Below are 26,502 nucleotides of genomic sequence, written 5' to 3' on the forward strand. Positions count from 1 at the left end.
GTTTAGTGTGGCTTTTGTGTAGGCCCCCGTCGCCAGATGTTGTCCCCATAGTGTGACTTGCATCAGGCCTAGAGGGGTCAGGGACGGGTGTGGCAGACCTAGAAGGGTCCGTCGTAAGGTCAATGGCATCCAGTACAGATGCTTGGTCATCACTAGTGCCCCTGAAACTTTCGGCGGGTGCGGCGGTGGGGGAAGAAGATTCAGCCCGTGACATGCTGTAGGCGGCCCACCGCTTAACGTGGCGCTCCTTAAGTGTTTTAGGTCGAAGGAGTCTATAGGCCGCACACCGTGCTTCGTCGTGGTCAAGGGGCAGACAGTTATTGCACTGATCGTGCTCGTCCTTCCACGGATAACTGACCCTGCAAGATGGTGTCCTTTCCATAGCGAAAGGTAATGAAGGTGGTGACCAGACCTAGAGGGTAAAGAGTGGGGGGAAGAGGAGAGACATAGCAGAAGATATGACCACCCCGACCCCACTCTCCCTACTGTGTAGGCCGGCCAGAGGGCCTGGCCACGTGGATGGCTCTGCCGCCGGACCTTAGGCGTTGAAGTCCACTGCTGTCGAAAATTCCCGCAGTCTTCGTCTTATCTGAACACCGTTTAAGTGACTTTATGGGGAATAACCGACAAAGTCGGTAAACCAGGATTAACAATGTCTCGTATGAAGAGCTCTGCAATAGGGCGACCAGTTATCTGGGCGGAAAAAAACAATCTAAGGGACCTCCGCGCGTGAGGGATTTTGGGTACACTACACGTCACGATAGGGATAGTGTTACACACAAGCCTATGCCGACGTCCCCCTTCGCTCCTCGAAAGACAAGATGCAATACTCCGCGGTTACCACTGGATGTCGGACCATATGCACAGCATGCGATTCTAAGCAGATTAACAAGCATCAGAACTGCAAATGCAGAGGGACGGTCTGTGGATTCCAAAAGTCTGAACTAAGGACAGGGCCTGATGCAGCACACGAGTAAGCTGGTCAGCCCACCGGATGGTTCCAGGAAATTTTTGAAGGCTTTCAATGGCAGGCTCCTCATGCTGGGGGGGGGGGGGGGGGTTGAGACTGGATGTTGGCACCGGTCGAGGGGTCAAAGCACAGATGAAGGCCTTCTGAAGATCGGCAACCTGGCAGGGCTTCGCCGGGATGGTTGAAGACCACAGTGATCAGCTGCAACAGCAAGTTATAGGTGTTCGTGTGATGCTCTTCGTCATAGTGGTCTTGGCTCCAACAATGATCTGCTGAATGACTGTAAAAGTCCTTATATCCAGGACTCTAGCTGGAGTCCTTATATCCAGGAGTCAAGCCCACCAATGGTAAGGATCTGTACCATTCGAACTGGCAGGAGCTGTCCATTCATGGACGGCCCCCCGCAACCACATCTGCTCAGCAACACCATTTGGCATGGATGTCGACTGGGACCAGACAGTCTCAACCCCCACATCTGGCCACAAACCAACACTGCTACATAAATGGTAAATCCGTCCGCAAGAGGGCATGAAAAAGGCCAAATTACAAGATGGCTGAAGGACAGGCAGAAATCTCAAGGCACAGCAGTTTCAAGCATATGGTCCTCTAAAAGGCAGCAAGTGGTAAAATGATAATGCATGGGACAATTAAATTAAACACTACAAAACAAGATGGTGACAACACATAATGTTGAACACATCATGCAAGTACTCACAGTTACGAAAAACAAAGTTATATGGACACAAAGCACCTCACCGTAAGGTGACTAGTGCGGTGTACAATAAACTAAGATTTCTGCAATGAAGAACAGCATTCTCCTGCACCGATAGCCACATGGCCTGGAAAGTGCCCCCAAAACAGATGAGCTTAGCATGGCAGTGAAGTACCAAGGCTTAAATTTCCTGCAAAAGTCAAGACCGGTACAAAACAGCAGCAAGAAGTTGGGGGTTGGGGAACAGGGGTGGGGCGGGGAGGATCATAGGTCTATGGAGGGAAAGCAGCAAAATGAAAATCTTTCCCAACATCTACCAACTCCTAATTAACTCCTTGCCAATCTGTAGACGTTTTTCTTCAGACTTGTGTCAGGTATATGAGAAAGACCTACTCAGAACTAGGCAACAAGATTTTCACCTCAAGTCCACCTAACTCTTCCAATGGAAATATACACTATACTTAGAATGTTGCCCCACTAAGCAGCAAGGTGCTTTCTGGGAACCGACTCGACTGCAGAGTTGCCGCTTGTCTTGAAAAGGCTGAGATGTGAAAATCCAAGCAGTGCTAGCCATTAGAGCTTGAGCAGATGCTGCAGCAGAGCTTCCCCGTGGTCCTCTTCCGGTAAGTGTTGAGGTGCCTCAGGACTTGTCAGAGTGATTTACCAACTGTAGATGCAGATTCCTGATCTTGTAGGAAGATTGAGAGCAGAGTGCACACTCCGCCTGCCATTGCAATCGTGCATCCTTTCAATTGTTTGGCAACCACCCAGGGGCTACGGTATTTAAACCTTCTTGAGCATACACATCATGGGGCAACAGCTTTGAATCCCAAACATTCTATTCATGTAATGGCCAAAACTGGTCCTGGTTACTTTTGACTCAGGTTTTCAGAAGAGTAGCCATGGCCACAATCGCCTAACACATATCCTTTCACTCAAAAGAAACCAGGTTGAGCCGTGGAACTACTTCAGGATTTCCACCTAGGGCTTCAGTGCAGGTGTCACAACAGGAAACATCAGACTTGAAAATATGGTGAAATCAGATGCATTTTACAACACAGTCAAGCCCAGTGTTCACGTTGGACAGGGTGAATGAATATGGGATTTGAAAAATGAAGCAGTTCCAAGTTGCGTAAGGACCATATTCCATAAGTCAGACTCTCAATTCCCTTGGCTCGGACTCCTTGCAGGCAACCGAGTCACTTACGGCACCTGGGGTTTCAAGTGGCCCCTGCACTTTCTTGGTTTGATTGATACTTTCCTCAGTCGTCTTGGGTCAGAATACCAGGATCCTGGGTCGTCACTTCCACCTGTTAAAACTCGAGGAGCCACGGTTTGCGTCAAACAGTGCTATGTGTTGGGTCAGGCTTTGCCAGATCTCACTGGGCCAAGGAAGTTTATGACGTGAGCCTAAATAAGACTAGTAATCGGTTGTGCCACAACCGCTTCCAGCACCGAGTGACCAGGCGCTTCTTCCACTGGGTATCTCTATATTCCTCCTAAACCATCTCCTCATGTCCAATCTCATTTTTGTCACCTCCGTCTTCCTTCAACACCCTACAACGATCAGAACCGTTTCACCTTCCATCAACTACCAATCTCAACAATTAGATGGACAAGAAAGGAAAGTGGCAATTAAGGTTACCTACAAGAATGCTAGATAAATAGACCAAGATCTGGCAGGACTAGGATATCTAACCTACTAATAGAGAGACTCAGCTCAGACACACTCAAATTCCTGTAATCACATGCGTGAAGCCTGGGAGAGGGACTTAGGGACTTAGGAATCACCCTTCGTGAGGGGAAATGGCTGAAATATTGCCAACTCACTAAAACGGTATCCCTAAACTCGGGCTGGCGGTTGGTACAATTTAAGATATTGAATCAACTCCACTAAACCCCCGCCAGATTGGCAAAATTTGTGGAGGGTTGCTCAGGCATGCCTGAAATGTGACGCACCAGCTGCAGACGCCCTTCACATGTACTGGTCCTGCACCCCTGGAGCAACATTCTGGGGTGAGGTGGCACATACCCTTGACGAGATCACTGTAATCCCATCCTCCCGGTCTCCTTTGAAATGTTTGGTAATATTGGGAAGACTGCTGAAGTCGCCAGACAACTGTTTAATATTGGTTGTGTCATAGCTAAGCGCTGCATACATAAATGCTGGAAATCCGCATATGCCCGTCGCCTTGAAGACTTCTTGAGGGACCTGGGATTGGTAAACTAAAGCGAGGAACAATAACCAACAATTCCCACCACCTGCCGCCCTAAAGACATCTGGGCTCTCTACAGAAATGTCTTATGGGCCCTGTGGTCTGACGGGGACACCTCTTCCCAATCCTCCCCCTAGCGCTTTCCTCTAAAACAATGCCTTATGATGTAATGTCAATACTGTAATGTATCAAATGCTATGAAACTGTTTTGAACCTGTACCTGACTGCTGTGACGCTCTTTAAAATAAAGGTTAAAAATTAAAAATAAATCGTCAGTGAGTTCAGTTTCCATAGTGGCTGCAGGTCTGGACCATCCCAACTATTCAGCTACTTTACCAATAACCATCCTGTAAGAAGGATCAGTATAACCAGATCTCAGCATTTCCGAATTCTGTTTCTGGTGAGGGTTCAGAAACTGAGGATCTACAGAAGCTGTCTTGTATTCTTTTGTTAATAACTTAATAGACAGAATAGAATCTGGTTTCCACCCGTTTTCCATTACCCTTCCTCCCAGGGCTGCATGGAATGGTAATACAGCTTTTCTAAATTTGCCCACTTTCAAAGATGTCAGTGAGGTCATCAGTTTCCAAAGTGGCTGCCGGTCTGGTCCATCCCAACTATTCAGCTACTTTACCAATAACCATCCTCTGGGCTGTAAGTGCGCTATACAAATGATAATAAACAATCCTGTAAGAAGGATCAGTATAACCAGATTTCTCGGCATTTCCAAATTCTGTTTCTGGTGAGGGTTCCCAACTACTGGTTTCCTTTAATGTATCCACAAGATTATGCATCTTGGACTCATCTGAAATTAATTCTTCTGGAACATTTGGAGTTCCATACTCCTACGCAAAAGGGGGCTGATCCTCTTCTTCCTCACCATCTTTAAAGATAGAACCCATCTGCATAAAGAAATCAGGTCTTGGAATGGGTTGGAAAAATGTAGGCTCAGGAATAGATTTTACAATCTTCGAGAGCTAAGAAAGCTCCGATGAGGTCGAAGGCGCCGAATGCGTCGACACCTTATGTTGCTTCGAAGGCTCAATATGAACTATGGGTATGACGTCCTTTCATCGCCTGCATTTCCATCCCCTGCCATTTTAACGTGCATATTATAACGAATATGCTCATAGAATTTTGTTAGAGGGGTTGGGAAAGGGCAGATAAGGGTTTGGGCGGGTAGGCAATAGCCAAAAATAAGTGGGAGGGGGTTTGGTGGGGAACGCCCCCCCCCTCAAAAAAAAAAGAATAAAAAAAAGTACAAAAAAATCCATGAGCATTTTCGTTGGATTGCACACGTTAAAATGACAGGGGATGAAATTGTAGGCGATGAAATGACATGGAACCAAATTATATGCCTCGAAGGTTTAGGTGACAAACGTTTCGATTCCTTTGAAGAAGGCTTCGATGCCGTTAGTGAATGTTTCGAGGTAACAGACACCGGCTTTTTCCCTATGCGTCGAGGATTCCTTCGATTTATGTTGAAGAACCGCTGTTCTCGGGCTCTTAGTTGCACGAGAAGGGGACACACAGGACTCCCTACCAGTCTCAATAGACACTGAGGTGTGGCCACTTTTCTCAGTCTCTTAATGGAACTCTCGGAGGAACATGTTTTTTAAAAAAATGTTACATTTTTAAGTGGAAGTTTTCCAACTCCGCTGGAGTCTAGTTCTTCAACTCTTTCAGAAAAGGAAGATGAAGACGAGGACCTGCAAGGCGGTTTCTTACCCTTTTTATGTCAATAGGAAGACAAGCTTTGTGAACCGGACCTCGATCTCTCGAGTCAGAGGTAGATTTCCTCTTCGAAGGGGTAAGGTCTGGGGATTTGGAGGAGGGCTTACCTGCATTGAGTTTGCCCTTCCCTTCCCGCAAGGCCTTCAACGTCATCGACTGACATGAGTCACAGTCAACGATCTTGTGGCCCGATCCCAAGTACCAAAGACAAACACAGTGCAATCTGTAATCTACATCTTACCCGCACAGTCCGAACCCAGCTTGAAGCCAGTCATCGGTGTGGCGGCTGTTAGGCAAAGTTTGAATGCAGTACCCTCTGGGAACACTACAAGCAACTAGGACTACAGGTGTAAGCAAACCAACCTTTGGTATAGGTCTGTACTACATAGTTTTGGTAGTGTGTTGAGCAGCCAGGCTGATCTCAAGAGGAGAAATGTGAGCAGTAATGATGTTACACAGAGGTCTACAATTACAGGTGTTCAAATAGACTCTTACACTAAAGGCTTCTTGGGTAAATATTTATTAACCAGTCAGTTCTAAAACATTTAATTATAAGGAATCAATTATACAATAACACAAATATACTTCAATACTGTACACTCTAAGTTTCTGAATCAGCCAAGATCCTATTGGAATGGCCCAGAAACACAACCTACACCCACAAGTGACTTTAGTGACAAGGGTGTTGGGGACATCAATATCTTACTGTTGGCATTCAGAATACTTTAAGAGGAGTAAAAGGTAAAAGGTTACCAGAACATAAAAGATTACAATTATTCTTAGACAGTGTAAATATTTGAGTTCACCAGAAGAGTCAAATCAATTCAATAGGCTAGGCCAAAGTCAATGGGCTAAAGACTTATAGGATAAATAGGTTCTGGTAAGTAAACGGAAAAGTCTCTGCAAAAGTTCTCAGAAGTAGTTTGTAGAAAAAAAAAAATCATGTTGGGTTACAAGCTGATTTATGCCTGCGAGTTGCAAAGGTTTCAAGCATTTTCACAGCTATAGGCAAGTACTCTCAGTCTTAGTTTAGAGTACCTTACAAATGAAGAAAAAGTCAGCTGATGACCTCGGCTCCTAGCAGTTCCAGCAGATCTCGCTGTTCCTGGGCCTTAGTCGTGGGGACAAGAGGGAGGACGCCAGAGGACTCCTGCACTGCACCGGTACAGTTAAAGACTCGCAACTGGCAAACTTCAATTTTCGGTGGCTGTAAACCAAGCACACAAACTGGTGTCCCTCACCCTGGTCCTATGGTTTCCTGCAGCACTCTGAGGAAAATACAACCAACTCCGAGATAGGCATCCAGGTGGCTCAGGTTTGAGTTGATTGGTCGCACCAACTCAAGGGGAGAAGTCGTCCTTGCAGGGGCTTCTCTATCGATTAGAACTTCGCAAGTAGGCACTGCAGCAGGGCTTCACCGGGCAAACCAACAGTCCAGAAGTTGCAGCAGACGTCCTCTTCAAACTCTTCTATGGTTCCTTCGTCCAATGGTCGACTGCCTTCCAAGCCAAGAGACTTGCCTTTTATTCAGTTCTCTCCCATTCATTCCAGCCTAGCTGTCACTCGCCCAGCAGGGTGGCTGTCCTTGCCGGACAGTAAGCCAGCCAATCACCACAGAGTGCATTTGGGTATCCTAGGAGACTAAGCACAGGGAGTTTCGGGCACCTCCCTCACTTCCTGCCCACCCCAGAAACTCGGGCGCCAAAGGCAGTCTTCACTCCTGAAGCCCGCCATAGGCGAATGAACAAAGACCAAACCCGGTTTTGCACAGAGAGAAACACTCGAGAAGAACCTTTCCAAAATGAAATGGCAAAAAAAGAAGACCGGTACCAGTTTTAACAAAGGGGGCTTATGCGCCATGTTGAAAAACATGGCTCCCGTGATTTAACGTTACCGGAGCTACGAATAGTTCGCGGTTGTGAAGAATCATGGTAGTACGTTATAAAACCACTGCCACCCGCTATGCTAAGAGGAAAGGGTAGCATTTGACTGCTACATGAGAATCTAGACACAGAGGATACCAAGTAACCCCTCCAGCACTCTATTATAACATAGGGTGAAGTCAATTTCACTTTACTTACTCTGGGAAAAGTAGTTTATCCCAGAGAAGGTATTTAAACCTTGGGAAAGCCTGAAAGGCTTCCCTGTGTCACTGCACTGAAGGTGCTTTGTAACACAATTATAAACGATGATGCCTATGGAGTTGGTTAGACTCCATAACCAAGGAGAAAACACAGGTAAAACACATATCAAAATACACGAGAGAGTGGGAAAAAGGCTCACACTCTCTCCAGGTACAAATCAAGTCCTCAAAATCCAGCAAAGTTGCTGGGGGTCTCTAAAGTGAAGGGAATTAGCACATTCTTGAGAATTCTCCAATTCTTGAAGTAAAATGTAGTTTAAATCGCTGAGGCTAGTAGCTCCAAAGCACGCAGCAATGAAGAAAAAACAGAACTGAGGTAACGGTCAGCGCGCATTCCAATGTATATCAGCGTTGACATCATGAAGGACGCTACGGAGACGGCGAGGACCAAGATTTGGCGCTGCACGATGCTCGACCCTATGAAAAAAAAGTCAGAAGCAAGCTGCAAGCAACTTCACTATATCAAAGATGAGGAATAGATGGGAGGACATATCCATTTGAAATGTATAACTTAATGCTCCATGCACATTAAGCATAATTCTTTTGAAGCAAAAACAGATTTTGCTGATACAGCCCTTATCTATGCATTTTTGGACGTAATGTCATGAATTTAGAATGAAAGAAATATTGCATGTACAAAAACACAAACCAAAACACAAACCAATCAACTAAATACTTGCTGGGCTCCAGTTGCCGGTCATAGGGCAAGTAAGAGCACACATTAATTCTGCAGTGAACCCCAAACCATGCACTACCCAAAGTTAAAATAAAAATAAATCATGTTGTATATTGTAACGGCATTTACAATGGCCAACCCGAGATTTTGCCACAATGTCTTCAGACTCTCCAAAATGCATTTGCCCACCTTGCTTTAGGAACCCCAAATTTCTAAGGTCAAAGCTCGCTCCTTACCCCCCCCTAGCCGATCTCTTCGTTCTTCTTGCCAGTCCCTGCTATGCATGGAACAAGTTACTTAGCTCTAACTGTTGTTCTCCAGCATGGGTCTGGCATGGATTCACATGCTCATGAATATTCCCCGTCGTCAGGCCGGGAATGCTCGGTATAGAAAAAATCTGTATCAGTTTCGTTTCTGATCTGTCTTTCTCAGTAGTAACCTATCACTGGTCTCTGGGTCATACTGCCCCCAGCCAATGACTGCCCTCTCCCTAAGCCCCACCCCTGGCAGCCATCCTCAGATTTGGTAGCACGTGAAGTGGCAGTATGACCAAGTGAAAAGCCGCAGAGGGGTAGGCGGGAGGGTTCGCATGTGAATCCATGCCAGACCCATGCTGGAGAACAACCGTTACAGGTAAGTAACTTGTTCCTTCTCCAGCATGGGGTCTTGCATGGATTCACATGCTCATGAATATAAGAATACATAGCAGTATACACATGCACAACCACAGGAGGTGGCAAAAGGCTCAATATCAAGCAATACAACAACTCAACATTAAGCAACTCATACCTCCTCACCAGGCTCACCTTAGGCGAACAGGTTGCGCAGCACTGCCTGGCCGACTCTGGACTGCCTGGCCGACTCTGGACCCCTCCCTGGAATCCCAGTCGACGCAGTAGAATCTCGTGAAGGTGTGCGTCGACCTCCACGTAGCAGCCCTGCAGATGTCGAGCAGGGGGCACACCAGACAGGAACGCCGTAGTAGCAGCGATCGCTCTGGTCAAATGGGCTCTCGGACGGCCGGGCAGCAGTCGGTTTGCCAACCGGTGACAGTGCACGATGCAGCCGGAGAGCCATCTGGAAATAGAAGTCTTCGAGAGAGCCTTCCCTTGATTCACAGGTCCAAAGTTCACAAACAGCTGTGATGTCTTCCGGAAACTCTTCGTGCGGTCCACGTAGAAATTCAGCGCTCTAGCTACATCTGGCGAGTGCAGAGTCCTCTCAGCCGGCGACGAAGGCGACGGGAAGAAAACTGGCAACACCAAGGGCTTGTTGAGGTGGAAGTCCGACGGCACCTTGGGAATGAAGGAGGGGTGCGTCCTCAGCATGACCCTCGTGTCGTGAAAAGTCAAGTATGGAGGCTTGCAAGACAGGGCCTGGATCTCTCCCACGAGGAATGCTGTCTTCCACGACAGAAACTTCAATGGCACTGAATGCATAGGCTCGAATGGGGTCCCCATGAGCCTAGTTAGAGCCACGCCGGGGCAGGGGCCTTCACCGGCAGGAATGATCGGAACAGTCCTTTCATAAATTCCTTCACCAGACGATGAGACCACAAGGACGCCCGTCCTATAGTTCTGGTGTAACGTGAGACGACAGCCAGATGTACCTTGATGGAAGCGCGAGATAGGCCAGCCTTGGCCAAAGACAGTAGGTACGGCAATACTTGAGGGGCCGTAATCCGCAGAGGGTTAATCTTCTGTGCCCGGCACCAGACAGAGAACCTCTTCCATTTGTGTCAGTAGCACTTGAGAGTTGAGGATGCCCTGGCCTTTGCAAGAACCTCTCTACAGTCGGCCGGGATGTCGTATCCTCCAAACTCTAGTGCTGCAGGAGCCAGGCCTGCAAGTTCAGTGACTCTGGTTCGTGATGAAGAATGGCGCCTCGGCCACGCCGGTGCGACGAGAATCATCCTGCACTGGGACCTCTTGAGCTGGTTGACGAGCCGGAGTAGCAACGGCGGGAATGCATAAAGGAACAGGCCGTCCCAGGGGAACGAGAAAGCATCGCCCATGCTCCTCGGTTGGGTAAACCTGCTGGCGAACCTCCAGCACTGGAGTTCGCCGCCGTCGCGAAGAGATCGATCTGGGGTTCGCCCCATCGTCGGAAGAGTCGGTCCACTTGATCCTGGCGCAGTTCCCACTCGTGGCACGAGCGCAGCTCCCTGCTGAGTGAGTCGGCGATGGTGTTTTTTATCCCTGCCAGATAAAAGGGTACCAGAAACATCCCTTGGGCGATGGCCCAACGCCACAGATCCTGGGCTTCCTTGGACCGCCCTGCTTCCAAATGTAAAACATCGTGGTGGTGTTGTCGGTGAAGATCCTCACCACCTTGCCCTTGAGGGACGGAAGGACCCGAGGGCCCAGAACACTGCGCGGAGCTCCAAGATGTTGATGTGGAGAGTCTTCTCCTCCGAGCTCCTCCGAGCACCAAAGGCCTCTCGCGTGGAGACCCCCGGTGTGCGCTCCCTAACCTTCCAGGGATGCATTCGTTGTCACCGTCACCTGGTGGGCCGGGGCTAGGAAGCCTGTTCCCGCTGTCAGATGAGCGCGGACACCCCACCATCGTATCGCCTGACGGAACGTTTGGTCGAGCGAGATCCTGTCCTCGAAAGCTGCCCGTCGTCTGGATCCAATGGGCGTCGAGGAATTCTTGCAGGGCCGCATCCGAAGTCTGCAATGGGGCACCAGATAAATGCAGGACGACATCATTCCGAGGAGGGACTTAATAGACCTCACTCTGGCCACGTCTGTGGCCAGTAGGCTGTGCACCTTTCCTAGGATGGTCCTTATCCTTTCCTCCGACAGTGAGGCCCGCCGTGCCACTGTGTCGAGCTGTGCTCCCAGAAACAGGGCGACTTGCAACGGGACCAGGTGGGATTTTGGAAAGTTGATGGAGAACCCCAGGTCCGTTAGCAGCTGGACGGACTTCGCAGTGTGTTCCACGGCGAGCTCCCTTGTCCTTGCCCGTATGAGCCAGTCGTCCAGGTAGGGGTAGACGTGGATCCCCTGCAGGCGCATCCGCGCCGCCACCGGTGCTAGGCACTTGGTGAACACCCTGGGTGCCGACTTCAATCCGAACGGGAGGGCCTTGAACTGGTAGTGCCGTCCTTTGACCACAAACCTGAGGAACTTTCGGTGCCTCTTTAGAATAGAGATGTGGAAGTAAGCATCCTCCAAGTCCAACGACGACAGGAAATCGCCCTCCTCCAGCTGTCCCAGCATGTGCTGGAGGGTGACCATCCGGAACTTCTGTGCCTTGATGAATTTGTTTAGACGTCGCAGGTCCAGGATGGGACGCCATCCTCCTGTCTTCTTCCTCACGAGGGAGTATCTTGAGTAAACTCCGGAGCCCCAAAGCCTCTTCAGGACGAGCTCGATGGCACCTTTCCTGAGCATCGCCCGTACTTCCAACAGCAGTTGAGGGACGTGATTTTCCTTCCTGGCCACGGGAGGAATGCGGGGGCACCTCTTCTGGAACTCGAGGGCGTGCCCCAGGGCCAGGGCGTCCAGCACCCAACTGTCGGTGGAGATGGACTCCCACATGCTGACGAACTTCGTCAGCCGGCCTCCCACCGGGGTGCTTCGGCGGGGGCCCGACCCGACGGACGGTTCAATCTTGCTTGGAGGCTGCTTTGCCTCCTTGACGACGACGGCGGGATCCACCTGACTTGCCGCGTCCCCTGTAGGCCTCCTGCGACGAAGACCTTGCCGCTTAGCGGTAAGTAGAGGAGCTGCTGCCGGCTCCCTTGGAGGCACCCTGTCTGCCTCCGGAGCTCCGAAAGGACGGCCGTCGCTGTTGGAGCACACCCAGTGCACGGGCCGTCTGTGTCCGTCTTGATCGCCTGAAGGGATTCATCAACCGCCTTGCCAAAAAGGTAGTTCCCATAGAAGGGCATGTCCAAAACCTTGGTCTGAACGTCCTGGCGGAAATCCGTCGCCCTGAGCCATCCTCGTTGTCTCAGGCAAACGCTGTTGCCCAACTGACAGAAACTGGTGTCGGCGATGCCCGTTGCTACCGTAATGGCGTGGTCCGAGGCACTCACCTTCCTACAAGATTTCCAGGGCCTCAGCCCTCTTGGCATCCGGAAGGAAGTCCAACAGAGGGGCGATCTTGAACCACAACTCCCAGTCGTAGCGGGCTACGATGGCAAGGGCGTTGGCCGCCTTGATGGTCGTCGCTGCAGATGAGATGACCCGTCGTCCCATTGCATCCAGTTTCCTACCCTCGCCGTTACCAGCGGCCGATGCCCCCCCCGCTTTCTTCTTGGCCGCCGCCGAAACGACCGAGTCTGGGGTAGGTTGCGCCCTAAGGCACAAGGGGGCAGCGTCGGGGACCCGGTACTTCTTCTCGTACTGGTCTCTCTTCGCAGGAGCCGTGGCAGGGTTCTTGAGGAGGGCGAGCCCCTCATCCCAGATGTCATCAAGAAGCGGTACGGCGAGGACCGTCTTCCTTTTAGCCTCGCGCCGCTGGTAAAGGGACCCCTCCTTTTCCTCGGGGCAGAACTGGAAGAGCTCGGATGCCCTGGAGATCATTGCATGGAAGGATCCAATCTCGTCGGGTGGGGACGCCCGGGCAGGGGTGACAGGGGACACGTCCCGGCGTCGCCTCCGTCGTCATCCGTACCCGTTGTGTCCATGCCTGCATCATCCCCATGGGTAGTGGACCGGGGGGAAGGCAGAGAAGGCCGCAGAGGAGGGAGAGGAGGCCTAGGATGCGTCCTTCTCCTCTTAAGCGGTGGGCTCCCCGAAGGTCCTGGCTCCGGATCCTCCGTCGGGTCTGGCTCAGGCTCCTCCGTCGGGGGAAGGGGCAACCTAGTCCTCATCTCCGAGCATAAGGACTGGATGGCTGACAAAATGGCTGCCGAGGTGTCCTGCGGCACCGGAAACGACGGGAGCGACGGCTCTTGAGGAGCCTCGTCTGCGTCACCGTCACCCTCGTCGGGATCCCTCCCGATGGGCTGGGTCTCCTCCACGACTTGGATGAGCTCCTCTTCAGAGGTCGTGTCCGTATCCACGACGGCCACCACCCCCTCCCCCCCTTTTCCAACGAGGACTTCGTGGGGGTCTTCTCGATGGGCCTGAGGTGGCAGGGAGACTGGTACCCGAGCGAGGGCGCCTCCACTGGTGTAGCCTCCACAGGCTGAGCCAGGGCCGCGGCGACATCTTCGATCGAGGTCCTAGCAGGGTGAATCACGGCCAACATCACCTTCTGTATGCCTGGGGGCTTCACCTTCGGGGGAGGGTCCGAGCCTCGCTCCCCCTCTGCCGGAGTCTTCGAGATCGACCGGGGCCTCTCCAGAAGCTTCGCCGGGTTCTCAGACTTCCTCTTACCCGAGCCAGAGCGTTGGCTCGTGGTTGATGGCGCCGGGGAGGGTGCGCCCTGCCTGGCAGCCAAGGAGCCCGACCGTTCAGCGCTCCCGGTGCCTGCGGACTCGCGGTGCTTAGCCTTTTGTTGGGCCCCCGTCGCCGGAGCACCCTCACAGGACTTAGAAGACCGCTCGGACTTCTTCTTCTTCTTCTTCTTCTTGCCTGGCAGGCTCTTACCTTCCAGCCAGTTGGCGAGACGGAGGTGGCGATCCTTCATGGTCCGCTCCGAGATGTTTCCACAAAACGCGCAGTCCTTTTCCTTGTGCGTCTTGTCCTCATGGAGACAGTAGAGGCATAACGAATGCTCGTCCTCCTTGAAAACGTTCTGAAGCTGCCATCCAGGGCAGGTCCTGAATAGCTTCCCGGGCGTCGAGCTCCCTTTTCTCCTGGGCCATGTCCGGGGTAGGCCTCGGAACTTCTGGAATCCTCCAAAAGCGTAACTCGACGAAATCTTCACCCTTGAGGGGCGTAGAAAACTCCGAAACGGATCCCCGTTGATCGGAAGTAGAAACTGTGGAGCTTGAGGCTCTTAACCGAAAAAAGAGAAAATCTCCTGAAAAAAGCACAAAAACGCAGCAAAAGCTCGAGAGCCAAGCACGAGGACTCCCAACACTTGAAAGTGCGGTAAAAATCTGAGAATGGCTGCCAGGGGTGGGGCTTAGGGAGAGGGCAGTCATTGGCTGGGGGCAGTATGACCCAGAGACCAGTGATTGGTTACTACTGAGAAAGACAGATCAGAAACGAAACTGATACTGATTTTTCCTATACCGAGGGTTCCCGGCCTGACGACGGGGAATATTCATGAGCATGTGAATCCATGCCAGACCCCATGCTGGAGAACCCTATATATCGCCATACCTGGGGTGGGGGAAGATATTGTTCAGTGCTGGCCCCTACACTGTGGAACTCTCTGCCGCTAAACCTCTGCAACATCCCAGACTATCTTCAGTTTTTGAAAGAACCTGAAGTCCTATTCTGATCCCTTCCCGCAACTGCCCTCACATGCATCTATGCGCCTAGATGTCTTCTGGTGTTTGTGATCTACAAATCTGCATACAATAGGAAAGGAAGGGGAAGGCATATGGGTGATAGAGACAGGTTTATCTGTATATTCATTTTCAAAGCTGCATGCAGGACAAAGAACTGAGCAAGCTTGTCAGGCATGTTACAATAAAGCTCTCGGTAAAAATACAGAGTTTGCATATTTACTAAGTTCTACCAGGTTCACTAGAATCTGGAATACGAAAATGAGCTGGATAATTAATGCAATATTAATTAGAGTTTCCAAATGACAGACATGACACTTCTATTGTTTGACCGAACTGTACAATCAAATTTTTAAAAAGCATAGTGCATAAAATAAATGATCATCAACGGTAAAGATAAAATACTTATTTCAGTTGGGATCATCTTCATTTACGAAAATGCTCACTAGATGGCAGTGCCGACCTGCCATTTTATTTTCAATATAATAGAGTGCTAGATGCGTAGCAAGGTCAGTGCGGCCATCGTTCAGATACACCCCTAGCAAGAAACATTATTTCTTTCTGGGGATGTGGGTCTTCCGTAAAAATCGATTTTCCTGAAATCCCCAAAACCCTAACATGAAGCATCTTTGGGGCAAGTTTGCCAGCCTGCCCCAATTCCGGAGCAAGAATCAAAAGAGGTTGGGAAGATGGGAAATAATCACGGAGAAAGTACATTTTCCAAACGCCGTTTTATTCTGTAATACATTATGACTCCTACAGTGTTAGGCTGGGTGAGAGCAACTTCAAACTTTTGCGCAAAATATGGCTTGGGTTCTACAAGGCGTTACTGAGATTTACTGACAGCACACGGTGCACTGCTGTTGACAATCCTTAATGTACAATGTGCTGCAATCACACACAAAATGTGCTTCTCAATGGTGCACAACGTCACTTTCTTTATAATAATGATGATCACCGGCTCATTTAGTACCTTTTGCTTATTAATAATGTATACTCCAGAAAGAAAGAACTACAATTAGAATAATGTTGTTTGAAATACTGTATTGTCTTTAGCCACACTGCTAGCAAAATGAAAACCATAAAGGAAACGCAGAAATGTAGTGCCCTTTTCACCTAGCCACGATTTAACACACTTCAGCCAATTGCAAGTATACAAGAACAGAACCAGGTCAGGCAAAAAAAGCAGCTCCGTATGCAGGAACTTACTTAGCTCTTCAGCAACTTCATCAAGACAAATGTCATTGTTCACTGCAGGATTCGGAAAGTTGGGGTATCGTGCTAAGAATTTATGGCACAACAATCCTAAACTCTTGTCTTTACGGCTTGGCTGGGTCTTTTCATACTCGTCACCTGACAATTGTTCCTGTAAAGAAGGAAAACATAATGTGCATAAATATACACGCAGGATTTGGCAGGATTGCCAAAAGCATTCAACTTGCCAGAGAAACGCAGATAATTTGCTGGTAAGAGAAAAAACAAAATGGCTTCACGGTTCACTCACGCTACAAACTATCAGTAAAAAAAAAACAAAAAAAAAAAACAAAAAGGGCCACAATCGACGGAAGGCACTTTTTGTACACTTGCTTGGTTACCCAAGTTTACAGTTGAGGTACTATAAGGAGGAGTAGGGACTTTTCCTCAAACATTACCGATTCCGCACGCAGGTCTGGAACTGTACAAAACGTAAAGCATTACACTTACGAACAGGTCATGCATCAATAATTCTGTTCAATGCCTCATTCCAAGTTTACCGATATTCAGGCATCAAATCCGCTGCAATGCCAGCAAACGGAATTGCCATTACCGGCACTTGGTCTGCCAGAATGTCCGCCAGACTACAAGTGCCGGTGGGGATTTTTGCAGCAAATATTGTCCGTGCCGGTAATAAAGGCTGTTTTTTGCCAGTAGGGTGAAGATTTACCTCCAACATTTAAGCTGGAGGTGACTCCTTAACTCCTACTGGCAAATGTGTAGTTGGCCAGTAAGGTGTGTACCAGCCAACTTGGAATGAAGCCCACAGTACCCAAGATTAAGGTAGCCTATGAGCCGGTGTATTGGATCAGTATTGCAACTGCTGTAATGGACTATAGGTTACGTTTTGGTCACAGTATGGCAGTAATCAATGTAATAACCTTTGCATTGACAGGCAATGCCGCCCTACGAAATCTAAAGCGGAGAGCTAGGCATCTATACACTGGCATAGCTCCAACCCCTCAGAAGTTGACGCTCCACCTTCTGATTCCACCACCTTCCGTACCTCAATCCCGCTACTTCCACAACCAAGAAAATGTGTAGGATGCATCTCCATGAAAGCAGCCGAAGTGGACGTGAATATCAAGGAGGAGGAATACATTGGAGGAAACAATCCATTCGAAATGCATTTACTGCAATGCCCCCTGTAATAGACTGCACAGTACCCAAAAGTAATTTTAGGCAGTATGACAGCAACAGCTTGATTTTAGGCAACAATAGGTTGAGCAACATCTGGCCCAAAAGGGGGAAACGGATTTGGTATGCAGGGGGGAAAAAAAAAAAAAAAAAAAAAAAAAGTCACTATGCACTTGGACCAGAAACACCTCGAGTGAGGATACAGTAGCGGGGCAGTCCATCAACAGGTGTACATTAGTAGGATAAACTACTGGTCTACTGGTTATGCTGTACAAGGGAAGGTGACGTGAGGGAGCCTTGGAGGTGAAGAAATATGGTGGTAGATAAGGAGATCTCCTTTACCATTTAGAAGATGGTGCTTGAGATTTTAATTAGTGGAATGTGATAAAGTTTTTACATGGGCGTGTAGGAAGTTCTAGTGGTGGGAGTGAAGATGGATTTTCAGAAGCAACCCTTTGGGGGGAGCGGATTCTCAAAGGCCAGCCTAGTTTGTGAACACGGTATTTGATAATTAGTCCAATTTAACTATCACAACAGACAGAGCAGTAGGAAAGACTTTAGAAGATATGGGGCAGGAGGTGTAGTAGTACATGAACAACAGAAAGCACGCACATATTACAGTCCACAAATATACTAATTTATTAAGCCTTGTTAACAGTTAAGACAGAATTCCTATGTTTAGGGGTTCTAGGACACTTTTTAGGGCCCTAAACCTTTTGCACAGCCCTCCCTATTTCTTTGGATCACCATTTTTGGTGGCCAGATAGACTTCCCATGAAATCCCCTTGCCACTGAAAGTCTTTTTGTGTTACTTAGGATATATGGTATTCGGTCACCCATAGGCTCCCAGCACGAGGGGTGTTGGAACCACATGGTTTGCCAGATTGCGATTATTAGATCACCCAACATTGGTTTTAAAGGAGAAGATTGGTGGCAGGTGTACTCAAGTTTTGGCTTCATCAGTGGTGCAAGGCATTTTACCGCATTGATTGTCCAATGTACGTTTTAGGAGAGTTTTTTAAGTCCAACTAACCGCTTCATAAAACCATATATGAGGCAGTACAAAATTCCACTCTTCTTATATGGCTGTACCACCAGAGAACATTTGGTAGCGTAGACAGAGCAGCCAGGCTCATGTTAGGAGGGAGAGAAGGGTGCAGCTTGGTACAAAGAAATTGTAGCATACATATGCTCCAAAGAAACACTGAAACACCATGAAATGTAAACATAAAGGGTTTAAACACAAGTAGGCCAAGATAAATCTAGGGGAAGTACTATAACATATCATATAAACACAATTTTAAAAGCAAACTCAATACTTATGGTATACAAACCAAAGTATAACCTTATTAAGAATAACAACCAGCAGTTCAAGGTAAGTCAAACCTAGAACACATTTAGAATGGCATTCCGCTATACTACTGGCATTCCGCTATACTACAGGAGTAAAACCACAGTTCCTTTTAGATTACCTTTGGTAAATCAAGGGTAGTAGACCCCATTGGTTATAACTTAGTGCTATTCACTTTCATAGTCGCTTAGTAATACTAACACTGGTTACAAGTATCTCTTGCAACGCATGTAACTTCCTTCTATCAAGAATCAATACGGCTACCGGACCAATGTCACTTTTAAGAACACAGTACAAATGGAGTAACTAAACTCGTATATTACCTCAAGGCTCGGTACTCCGCCCCTACTTTTCTCCCTCTACACTGCTCCCCTTTTTGCCCTTCCATTTTCCTTCCATCTCCATTTTCATTTGTATGCCGAGGATACCAAGATGTTGCTCTCCTTGTCCTCTTGATTCTGCTCTTCATTCTACTGTTTCAAACTGTCTTTCTACTGTACAGAACTGGATGTCCTAATTTCCTACATCTAAATCCCTCAAAAACGGAGGTACTGTTCTTTCCTCCCTCTATTTCTCCCACCCCACCTCCCACCTCTCACTCCTTACCCCATCCTTTCTCTCCTTTTCACAGTCTGCACACAACCTGGGCGTTATCTTTGGTTTCTCTCTTCATATTTCTTCTGAATTTGTGTTTAACCCTGCTGGATATGTTCGCAGCTGAAATGACTAACCGTTTTGACTGAAAATATGCATTTTAAGACCGTAATTTCAGCCGCAAACATATTGCCTGTGTACCCCTTTTCCCCCATCCACGTATCTTTGTGACACCCTCCCAACCCGCGTCGCCCACATATCCCTCCCCCAACTTACACTGTTTAATGCGCAACACTCGTGCAAGGCGCCCTCCGTCTCCTGTTGGAGACGGAACAAGGGTAGACTTGTTCAACCCCAAATCGTCTCCTCTTCTGCAATGCCTGTTCCTTCCACTGACGTGGACCAGCGCTGCAGGGTCCTTTTTTACTTTATTCATCGGTAAGCGGGGGACACCCACGCAAAACCTGATGCCATTATAGCGAATAAGGGGCGGCGGACACCCCTGCAACCCCCACTCCCCTTGTTCATTAAAATGGCACCATATGGTAAATATGTTCATATTTTTCGGCTGTATGTGATTTTCGTACAGCTGAAATTCGAAAATTATTTACTATACTGGATTTTTTATACAGTCTTTCTGGGTAATTCCTTTCTTCCATTGCCCGCTCTTGTTGCTATTCTCTTTTTAACATTCATTGTGCTCGTCCCCATCTTTCTTTTCATGCTACGAAACCTCTTCACTTCTCTCGTCATTTCCTGCATTGACCATTGTTCATCTCTCTGTGCCTCCCACCTCCTTCCTCTTCATTCCATTTATTTCCTCTATTTGTCTCCTTTTCTCCTTACCCCCCTCCCGCTCTTGGTCCCCCATCACACTCTCCTTACACTCAATTTCAATACTTCCTTTTGAATCTCGCCTTCTTTACCACTTTATCTCGATTGTCTTAAATGCACTCATGGTCTGGCCCACCCCTCTATCTTTCTGCCTTACTTTTGTTCCATGTCCCCTTGCGCCCCTTACAATTACAGAATCCATTTCTTTTAACTGTTCCTAAGGCTCCTTGTTCTTCATCTTGTTTCCGCTCCTTTACTCTTCTGGCTCCTAAACTCTGGAACGTTCTTCCCTGCTCACTTTGTTCTGCCTCATCTCTTTGTATTTTTCAAACAAATCTCAAAACCTCTCTTATCCTCTCTAGTCTCTTAAATTCTTTGCCGTCCCTCCCTTCTGATGCAACTGGTATCTATGCTCAATTTTTATCATAATGAATTATACTTTTTTCGAAACTTTATTGTTCAGAGTCTTCAGCGAAAGACGCTCTATAAAATACAATTAAATAAAATTACCTAGAGGCCTAAAGTTTCTAAAGGATAGGTATGAATACAGTAAACTATTTTGGAAGTGCCCTAGAGCAGTTAAACGAAAGCGCAACCCAGTATTACAGTTTTAGAAGAGCAGCAGCTATTCAAGATCATTATAACCCTTTAAACTATTACACTATTTCTATTATACCAATATACAGTTTAACCAAGGATACTTTTCAGAAGCGTTAAGTACAATTCTAGGGCATGTACGAACTCTAGCAGACTTAAAGGCAATCAGCAGTTCAGGGTAAGGACCTATATACTTTTCAGAGAGGCTACAAGCAACTCTAAGACAAGTATCAACTCCAAGACGTTTTAGAAGTGCACTAAGCACATAAGGGAAAGCGAAATCCAATGGTACGCTTTAAGAATGCAATAAGTGATTCAAGGTAGATAAACCTGTAAGTGTTTACACATTCACTCAAGAATAATGAAACGGTACCAACACAATTACACTTGAGAAGAGTGGAACACTATACTTATATACTTTCTAAAGGAGCAACCAACAACTTAAAAAAAGGTATGTAATAACTTTGAGACACGCAACATTGTTTTTTTTTTTTAGAGCTAGTTACAACATTAATTCATTTACAATCAAGTACTTTTACACTTGTTATAGTTTAAGATGGAAGCTTTATCTTTTGTAGTCCTTCCATAAAGCATGTGTGATCTCAGAAGTAGAAAATGGACCCTAGTCGTCTAGGAGCCAGATGTAGGATGGTCAGGCTAGGGTTCAGGTACAGAAAAGCCAGAGTTCCAGAGGATATCTTCTTCAACAAGTAAGTATTAGGTTAGAGTTAGTTAGAAGTGCTCAGGGGCAACACAAAAGGCTCCCTATATGCGTTCCAGCATTAGGCCTGGGAGAATGGTATGGGCTAATTTCCCATACAAACTAATCACTCACTCAGCCTCACAGGATTCACACAAGGCCTAAACAGGTAAGTATTACCCACATCAACACAGTACGGATGCAGCAGCACAGGACCCGGTCCCTGGATTCTTGGTCTGCAGACTGAAGATAGACACACTGGATGGGAACTTGCAGCTGCAGACACCAGAGGAGGCTTCCAGCAAAGGATTCTTCCTGGTTTCTCAGGGCTTTGTGGATTTGGTGACTTTGAGCAGGAGCCAGATGAAGTCCGAATAGTCAGATTCTCTTCACTCTCTCAGTCCTGCACTGTGGTGAGGGGATTTCACAGATTTGAATAGTGTCTCTGAAGGTCCAGTAGGAGTCCAAAGTTTCAGCAGGATTCAGACTTTGGAAGACCATGCACTGCACTCAGGCTTGAGGTCACAGCACGTTGAGGGATGGTTCGTTCTGCAGGTCTTGAGACTAGTGGATCTCGCTAGCCTCTGGGTAAGAGTTGTCATTTTCGGGGACCCCCAGGTCAAATGGAAGAAGGGTTACATCAGGCTGTGGTTAATCAGCAGGCTCTCCGGTCGCTCAAAATCACTACCAACGTCTTTTCTTAATCTTCCTCTTTGGATTTAGCTCCAGTGGTCGACTTGCCGGCAGCTCCCACAATTGGAGTATTTATCAGGAACTACATCACAACTTATGCAAACTCTCCCTGCAGTTTACAGAAGAACAAGTGACTTACCCTTGGTAAAGTTCTTTCGACTGGATGTTCCTCCCACGCATTCCTCATCTTTGATATTCAATATCCAGCTTCAGAAATTTCTTTTGCGGCAGAGGGCGCTGTGCGTCGATGGCCTCTACTCGATGTCCCTCGAGGGCCTCCGTCCCAAGGATGAGGTCATTGAAGGCATATATAGCATGCACAGCGCCTGTTGGCTTCAGTACTTACAGTAGAAATACCTGCATAACCACGGATTTGACCGTACTCAGCCTTGAAAGAACGAAAGCTGTTCTAACATGGGAAATTCTAATGTGGGGAAGGTTAGGAGGGCAATGAGGAATACGTGGGAGGAACATCCAGTCGAAAGAAGGTTACCATGGGTAAGTAACTTGTTCTTCTAATGGATTGTATCCTTCCACGTATTCCTCATCTTGTATAGACTCCCAAAGCAGTGTTTGATTTGGTGGAGGGAGTAGAATTTAGATTTTAATTGTTTTCATGACCCGAGCGCAGGACTGCTTTGCCAAAACTCCCATCCTGACCGAGGGAAAATTCCAGGCAATAATGCTTTGTGAACGTGTGAATAGTAGACCACGTTGAAAGAAGGTAAAACAATGAAATGATTTTGGTTAAAAATGAAGGTTTAACCCTTAGAACAACCCTATCCGATAGTAAAGGGTGGCTTGGACGAAAATTCCTGCAACTCACTCACCCTACGGGCTAATGTTAGAGCTACCAATAGAATGGTTTTAAAGGTTAACAACCTTAAAGGACACAAGTGTAAAGGTTCAAAAGGTGCACACGTTAGGAATTTTAGAACCACATTAAGGTCCCAAACAGGAACCTGGAAAGGAGATGGGGAGATGGGGGGGGTGGAGGGGGAACACATTGGTAAGCCCCTTTAGAAATTGTGTCAGTGGAATTTTGAAGTATAAACATTACTCTAACGAGTGCTTAAAGATGGTCTGCGCCGCCAAATAGCCTTTAATTGTACCAATATGGAGCCCCAGATTGGCTAAAGCTAGCACAAAGGAGAAAACATCCAGTGTTTTACACACAAAAGGATCTATATCCTCTTCTCTGCACCAGCCGCAGAATTTATTCCAACAGCAATAGTACAAAGACTTTATTGCTGGCATTTTGGCCAAAAGCAACATCTCCATTACGTCATCCGGGAGGTCCCAATCCTTGTATCTCAGCCTTTCAAAAACCAAGTTTGAAGGTTGAGTGTTTTGACCTCTGGATGGAAAACCTGACCCTCTCTCACGACAGAAGGTCCTCTCTTTGTGGAACACACATTGGAGGACAGATCAACATGTCCAGAAGGTCTGGGTACCACGTCCTCCAGGACCAATCTGGGGCAATCAGGATCATGTGTTTCCTGAACTTTCTCAACCTCCTGCTCACGTGAGGAATGACGAGGACTGGAGGAAACTCCTACAGAAGTGGAAATTCCCAGTCCATCACAAACTCATCTCCTAGAGCTCCTCTTGGGGGAAATTCCCTGGAGCAGTACAGTTCGCACTTCCGGTTGACACCGGCCGCAAACAGATCCACTTGAGGGGTTCCCCAAAGGACTTCCTGAGCTAATTCCCACTCGTGGGAGACTGTGCTCTGCCGACTCAGAGCGTCTGCCGCCGTGTTCTCCTCTCCGGCTAGGTGAAATGCCAATAGGGAGATTCTTTCTTGAATTGCCCAGTAGCAGAGTTGCATTGCCTCTCTGCACAGTGGTAGTGACACTACACCTCTTGTTGAGGTAGTAAATGCCCACTGTGTTGTCCGTCATTATCAGGACATTCTTTCCCCGTACAGGCGGCAGAAAGGCCTACAGCGCTAGTCTGATTGCCCTCAGCTCCAAAAGATTGATATGTAGTTTGGACTCCGATGGAGACCAACAACTGTGGACTGGTGTGAGCTCCCCACCCCGTGAGTGAGGCGTCCGTCACTACCGTTATCTCCAGCCATGGCTGCCAAAAAAAGTTCTCCCTTCAGAATGTTGTCCTCGCAGGCCCACCATAGAAGATCCTGTGTGACCATGCTTGGAACCTAAAGTAGGTCCGACATCCTTCCTGAGCATTTGGACCATTGAGTTCTGAGAGTCCATTGAAGGGACCTCCTCCTCAGGCGGGCCTCTGGCACCAGGGAAATGCAGGATGCCACAAGGCCGAGCAACCTCAAAAATCAAAGGCCGGAAGACACTGGGCACTTAAACATTTGGTGACCATCTGTAGAATGTCTTGAGCCCTCACCTCGGGTGGCAAGCTCTTTCCCAAGGATGCATCAAGAACAGCTACTGGAGTTTCTGAGAAGGTGTCATTTGGGAGTTATTGTAATTGAGGGAGAAGCCCAGTCTGAAGGGAGTGGCAGGTGACGTTGAGATGATCCAAGACTTGTTCGGGAGAACGGGCCCTGATCAGCCTATCATCCAGGTAAGGGTAGACATGAATCCCCCCTCCCTCTCCCGAGACTCGCTGCCACAAGTTTGGTGAAAACCCTCAGGGCGGAGGTTAGCCCGAATGGCAGAAATTGATCAGGAGTACTGCCAACCGCGAACCTCAGGTATATTCTCTGCTTGAGCTGGATTGGCACATGAAAATAAGCATCCTGAAGGTTCAATGACATCATCCAATCCTGAGGTTGGAGGCCTGAAGGATCTGAGAAAGTGTGACCATCTTGAACTTGTCCTTCCTGAGGAACCTGTTCATGTATCTTAAGTTCAAGATGGGTCTCAGTCCTCTGTCCTTTTTGGGTATTAGGAAATAAGGGTAATACCAACGGTTACGGTACCGGTTCTATAGCGCCTTTCTCTAGCAGATCTAGAATCCTCAAAGAGTGTTTCCCTGGTGGATTGTCCTGAGGTCTCTGTAAAAAAGGAAGGCAGTAACCGTGGGCTATGGTTTGCAAGGCCCAATCATCCCAAGTAATGTCCCGCCATCCTTCTAGATGCTGAGACAATCTGCCCCCCACTGGTGAGCTGTGACTCAAGACCTCACTGGGGTTTTGATGCAGCTTATACAGTGGCAGATGGTAAAGATGCCCCTGCTTGAGCTGGCTTTGCACCTCTCCCTCGTCCACCACAAGGGAATCTTCTTTGGCCCTTTCGACCAGCCATTCCTCTCGGGCCTCCAACCGAGGAGTAGTAGCAAAAAGATCTACCCCTCCAAGGTTGTCCACTAGGTCGAAAAGGCTGAGGTTGCCTAATAGCAGCACCTAAAGATTTGGCTGCCGCCTTAGCGGTCTGCAACTTCAAGACTCTTGTCAGCTTTGTTGCCAAAAAGGTGAGACCCATTAAAGGACATGTTGAGAAGTCTGGATTACACATCCGGTGCAAAACCAAACTTCAACCACACAAATCTGTGCATAAAGGTGCTACTAGCCATGTCTCTGCTGATGCGGTCAGCAGAATCCAGACCTGACTGAAGAGACACACACACACACATGGCTTCTTTGCCGTCTCCAGCTATGGCTAAGAACCAGTCTCTCACCCCCTTCGGGAATGTGCTCTGCCACCATGGAAATGCTGTCCCATAGGGTGAACATACATTTTGCAAGGGCACATGTGGAGTTGGCAAATTTGAGTTGCATACTCCCTGTAGAAAATACCTTCCTTGCCCATCCATCTACTCTTTTGTCGCCCCTATCTGGAGGGATGGTAGGGTAAGCTGCCTGCTTAGAAGTTGCAGTAGCTGCCTGTACCACCAGACTCTGGAGTGGGGTGTTTTGACAGGTTGTCGGGTCACTACTGGAAGGGCGGTACTTCTTGGTCAAATTGGTTTCCGGTATTTCCCAATTAGTAGCCACCCTTTTTTGCAGAGCAATGTTAAACGGTAATATGGGATGTGACGGAGGACCCTTATCCAGAATGTCTGTCCGATCATCCTGTTCAAATGGCAATGGAGGCCTAGACCACCCCATGTAGTCTACTACCTTAGACATGAGATGCATCAGCATGCTGCCCAGCCTCTGGTCTCCCAAACTCTCAGGTGAGGTGTCTACACCACTGGCAGTCTGCAGGTTTTCATAGAGGTCCCACAACCTGGACTCCTCCGATATAAAACTTTCAGGTACATTTGGTGTGCCAGATTGGAGGCCAAATGGAGCCTCATTATCTGAGGGCTCATTCTCCTCATGTATAGAAGTAAGGGACTTACAATAGTATTTTCTTGGTAGAGGCACATAGGTCTTCTCAGATATGTGGGGTTTTATGAACAATGGAGTCGACGCTGTAGGAGCCATCAAAACCTTTTTTATAGGCACCACAGGCTTTGGTGGGGCGCCCTGCGTCGATGACGCAGTTTGCAATGATGGCGCAGCTGGCGTTGGTGCCTTCGGCGTCAATGTCGAGGGTTTGGCTGGCGCCGAAGACGCTGCCTAAGGTGTCGACAACTTTGACGGCTCGCGATGAGGATCATGGCTTT

General features: G+C 48.1%; 1 protein-coding gene across 2 annotated transcripts in view; it reads right to left on the reverse strand.

The window, feature by feature from the left end:
• The window catches only part of E2F8 (E2F transcription factor 8), a 490,718-nt gene that overhangs the window by 331,179 nt on the left and 133,037 nt on the right, over positions 1 to 26,502 (reverse strand). For both annotated transcript variants that reach the window (XM_069623464.1, XM_069623465.1), the window contains exon 4: positions 16,016 to 16,172. In XM_069623464.1, the coding sequence (XP_069479565.1) occupies positions 16,016 to 16,172 (157 nt within the window). The remainder of the gene's footprint in view (positions 1 to 16,015; positions 16,173 to 26,502) is intronic.

The sequence above is a fragment of the Ambystoma mexicanum genome, chromosome 11 (genome assembly GCF_040938575.1).
Source record: "Ambystoma mexicanum isolate Mex_15411 chromosome 11, UKY_AmexF1_1, whole genome shotgun sequence".
NCBI lineage: Eukaryota > Metazoa > Chordata > Amphibia > Caudata > Ambystomatidae > Ambystoma > Ambystoma mexicanum.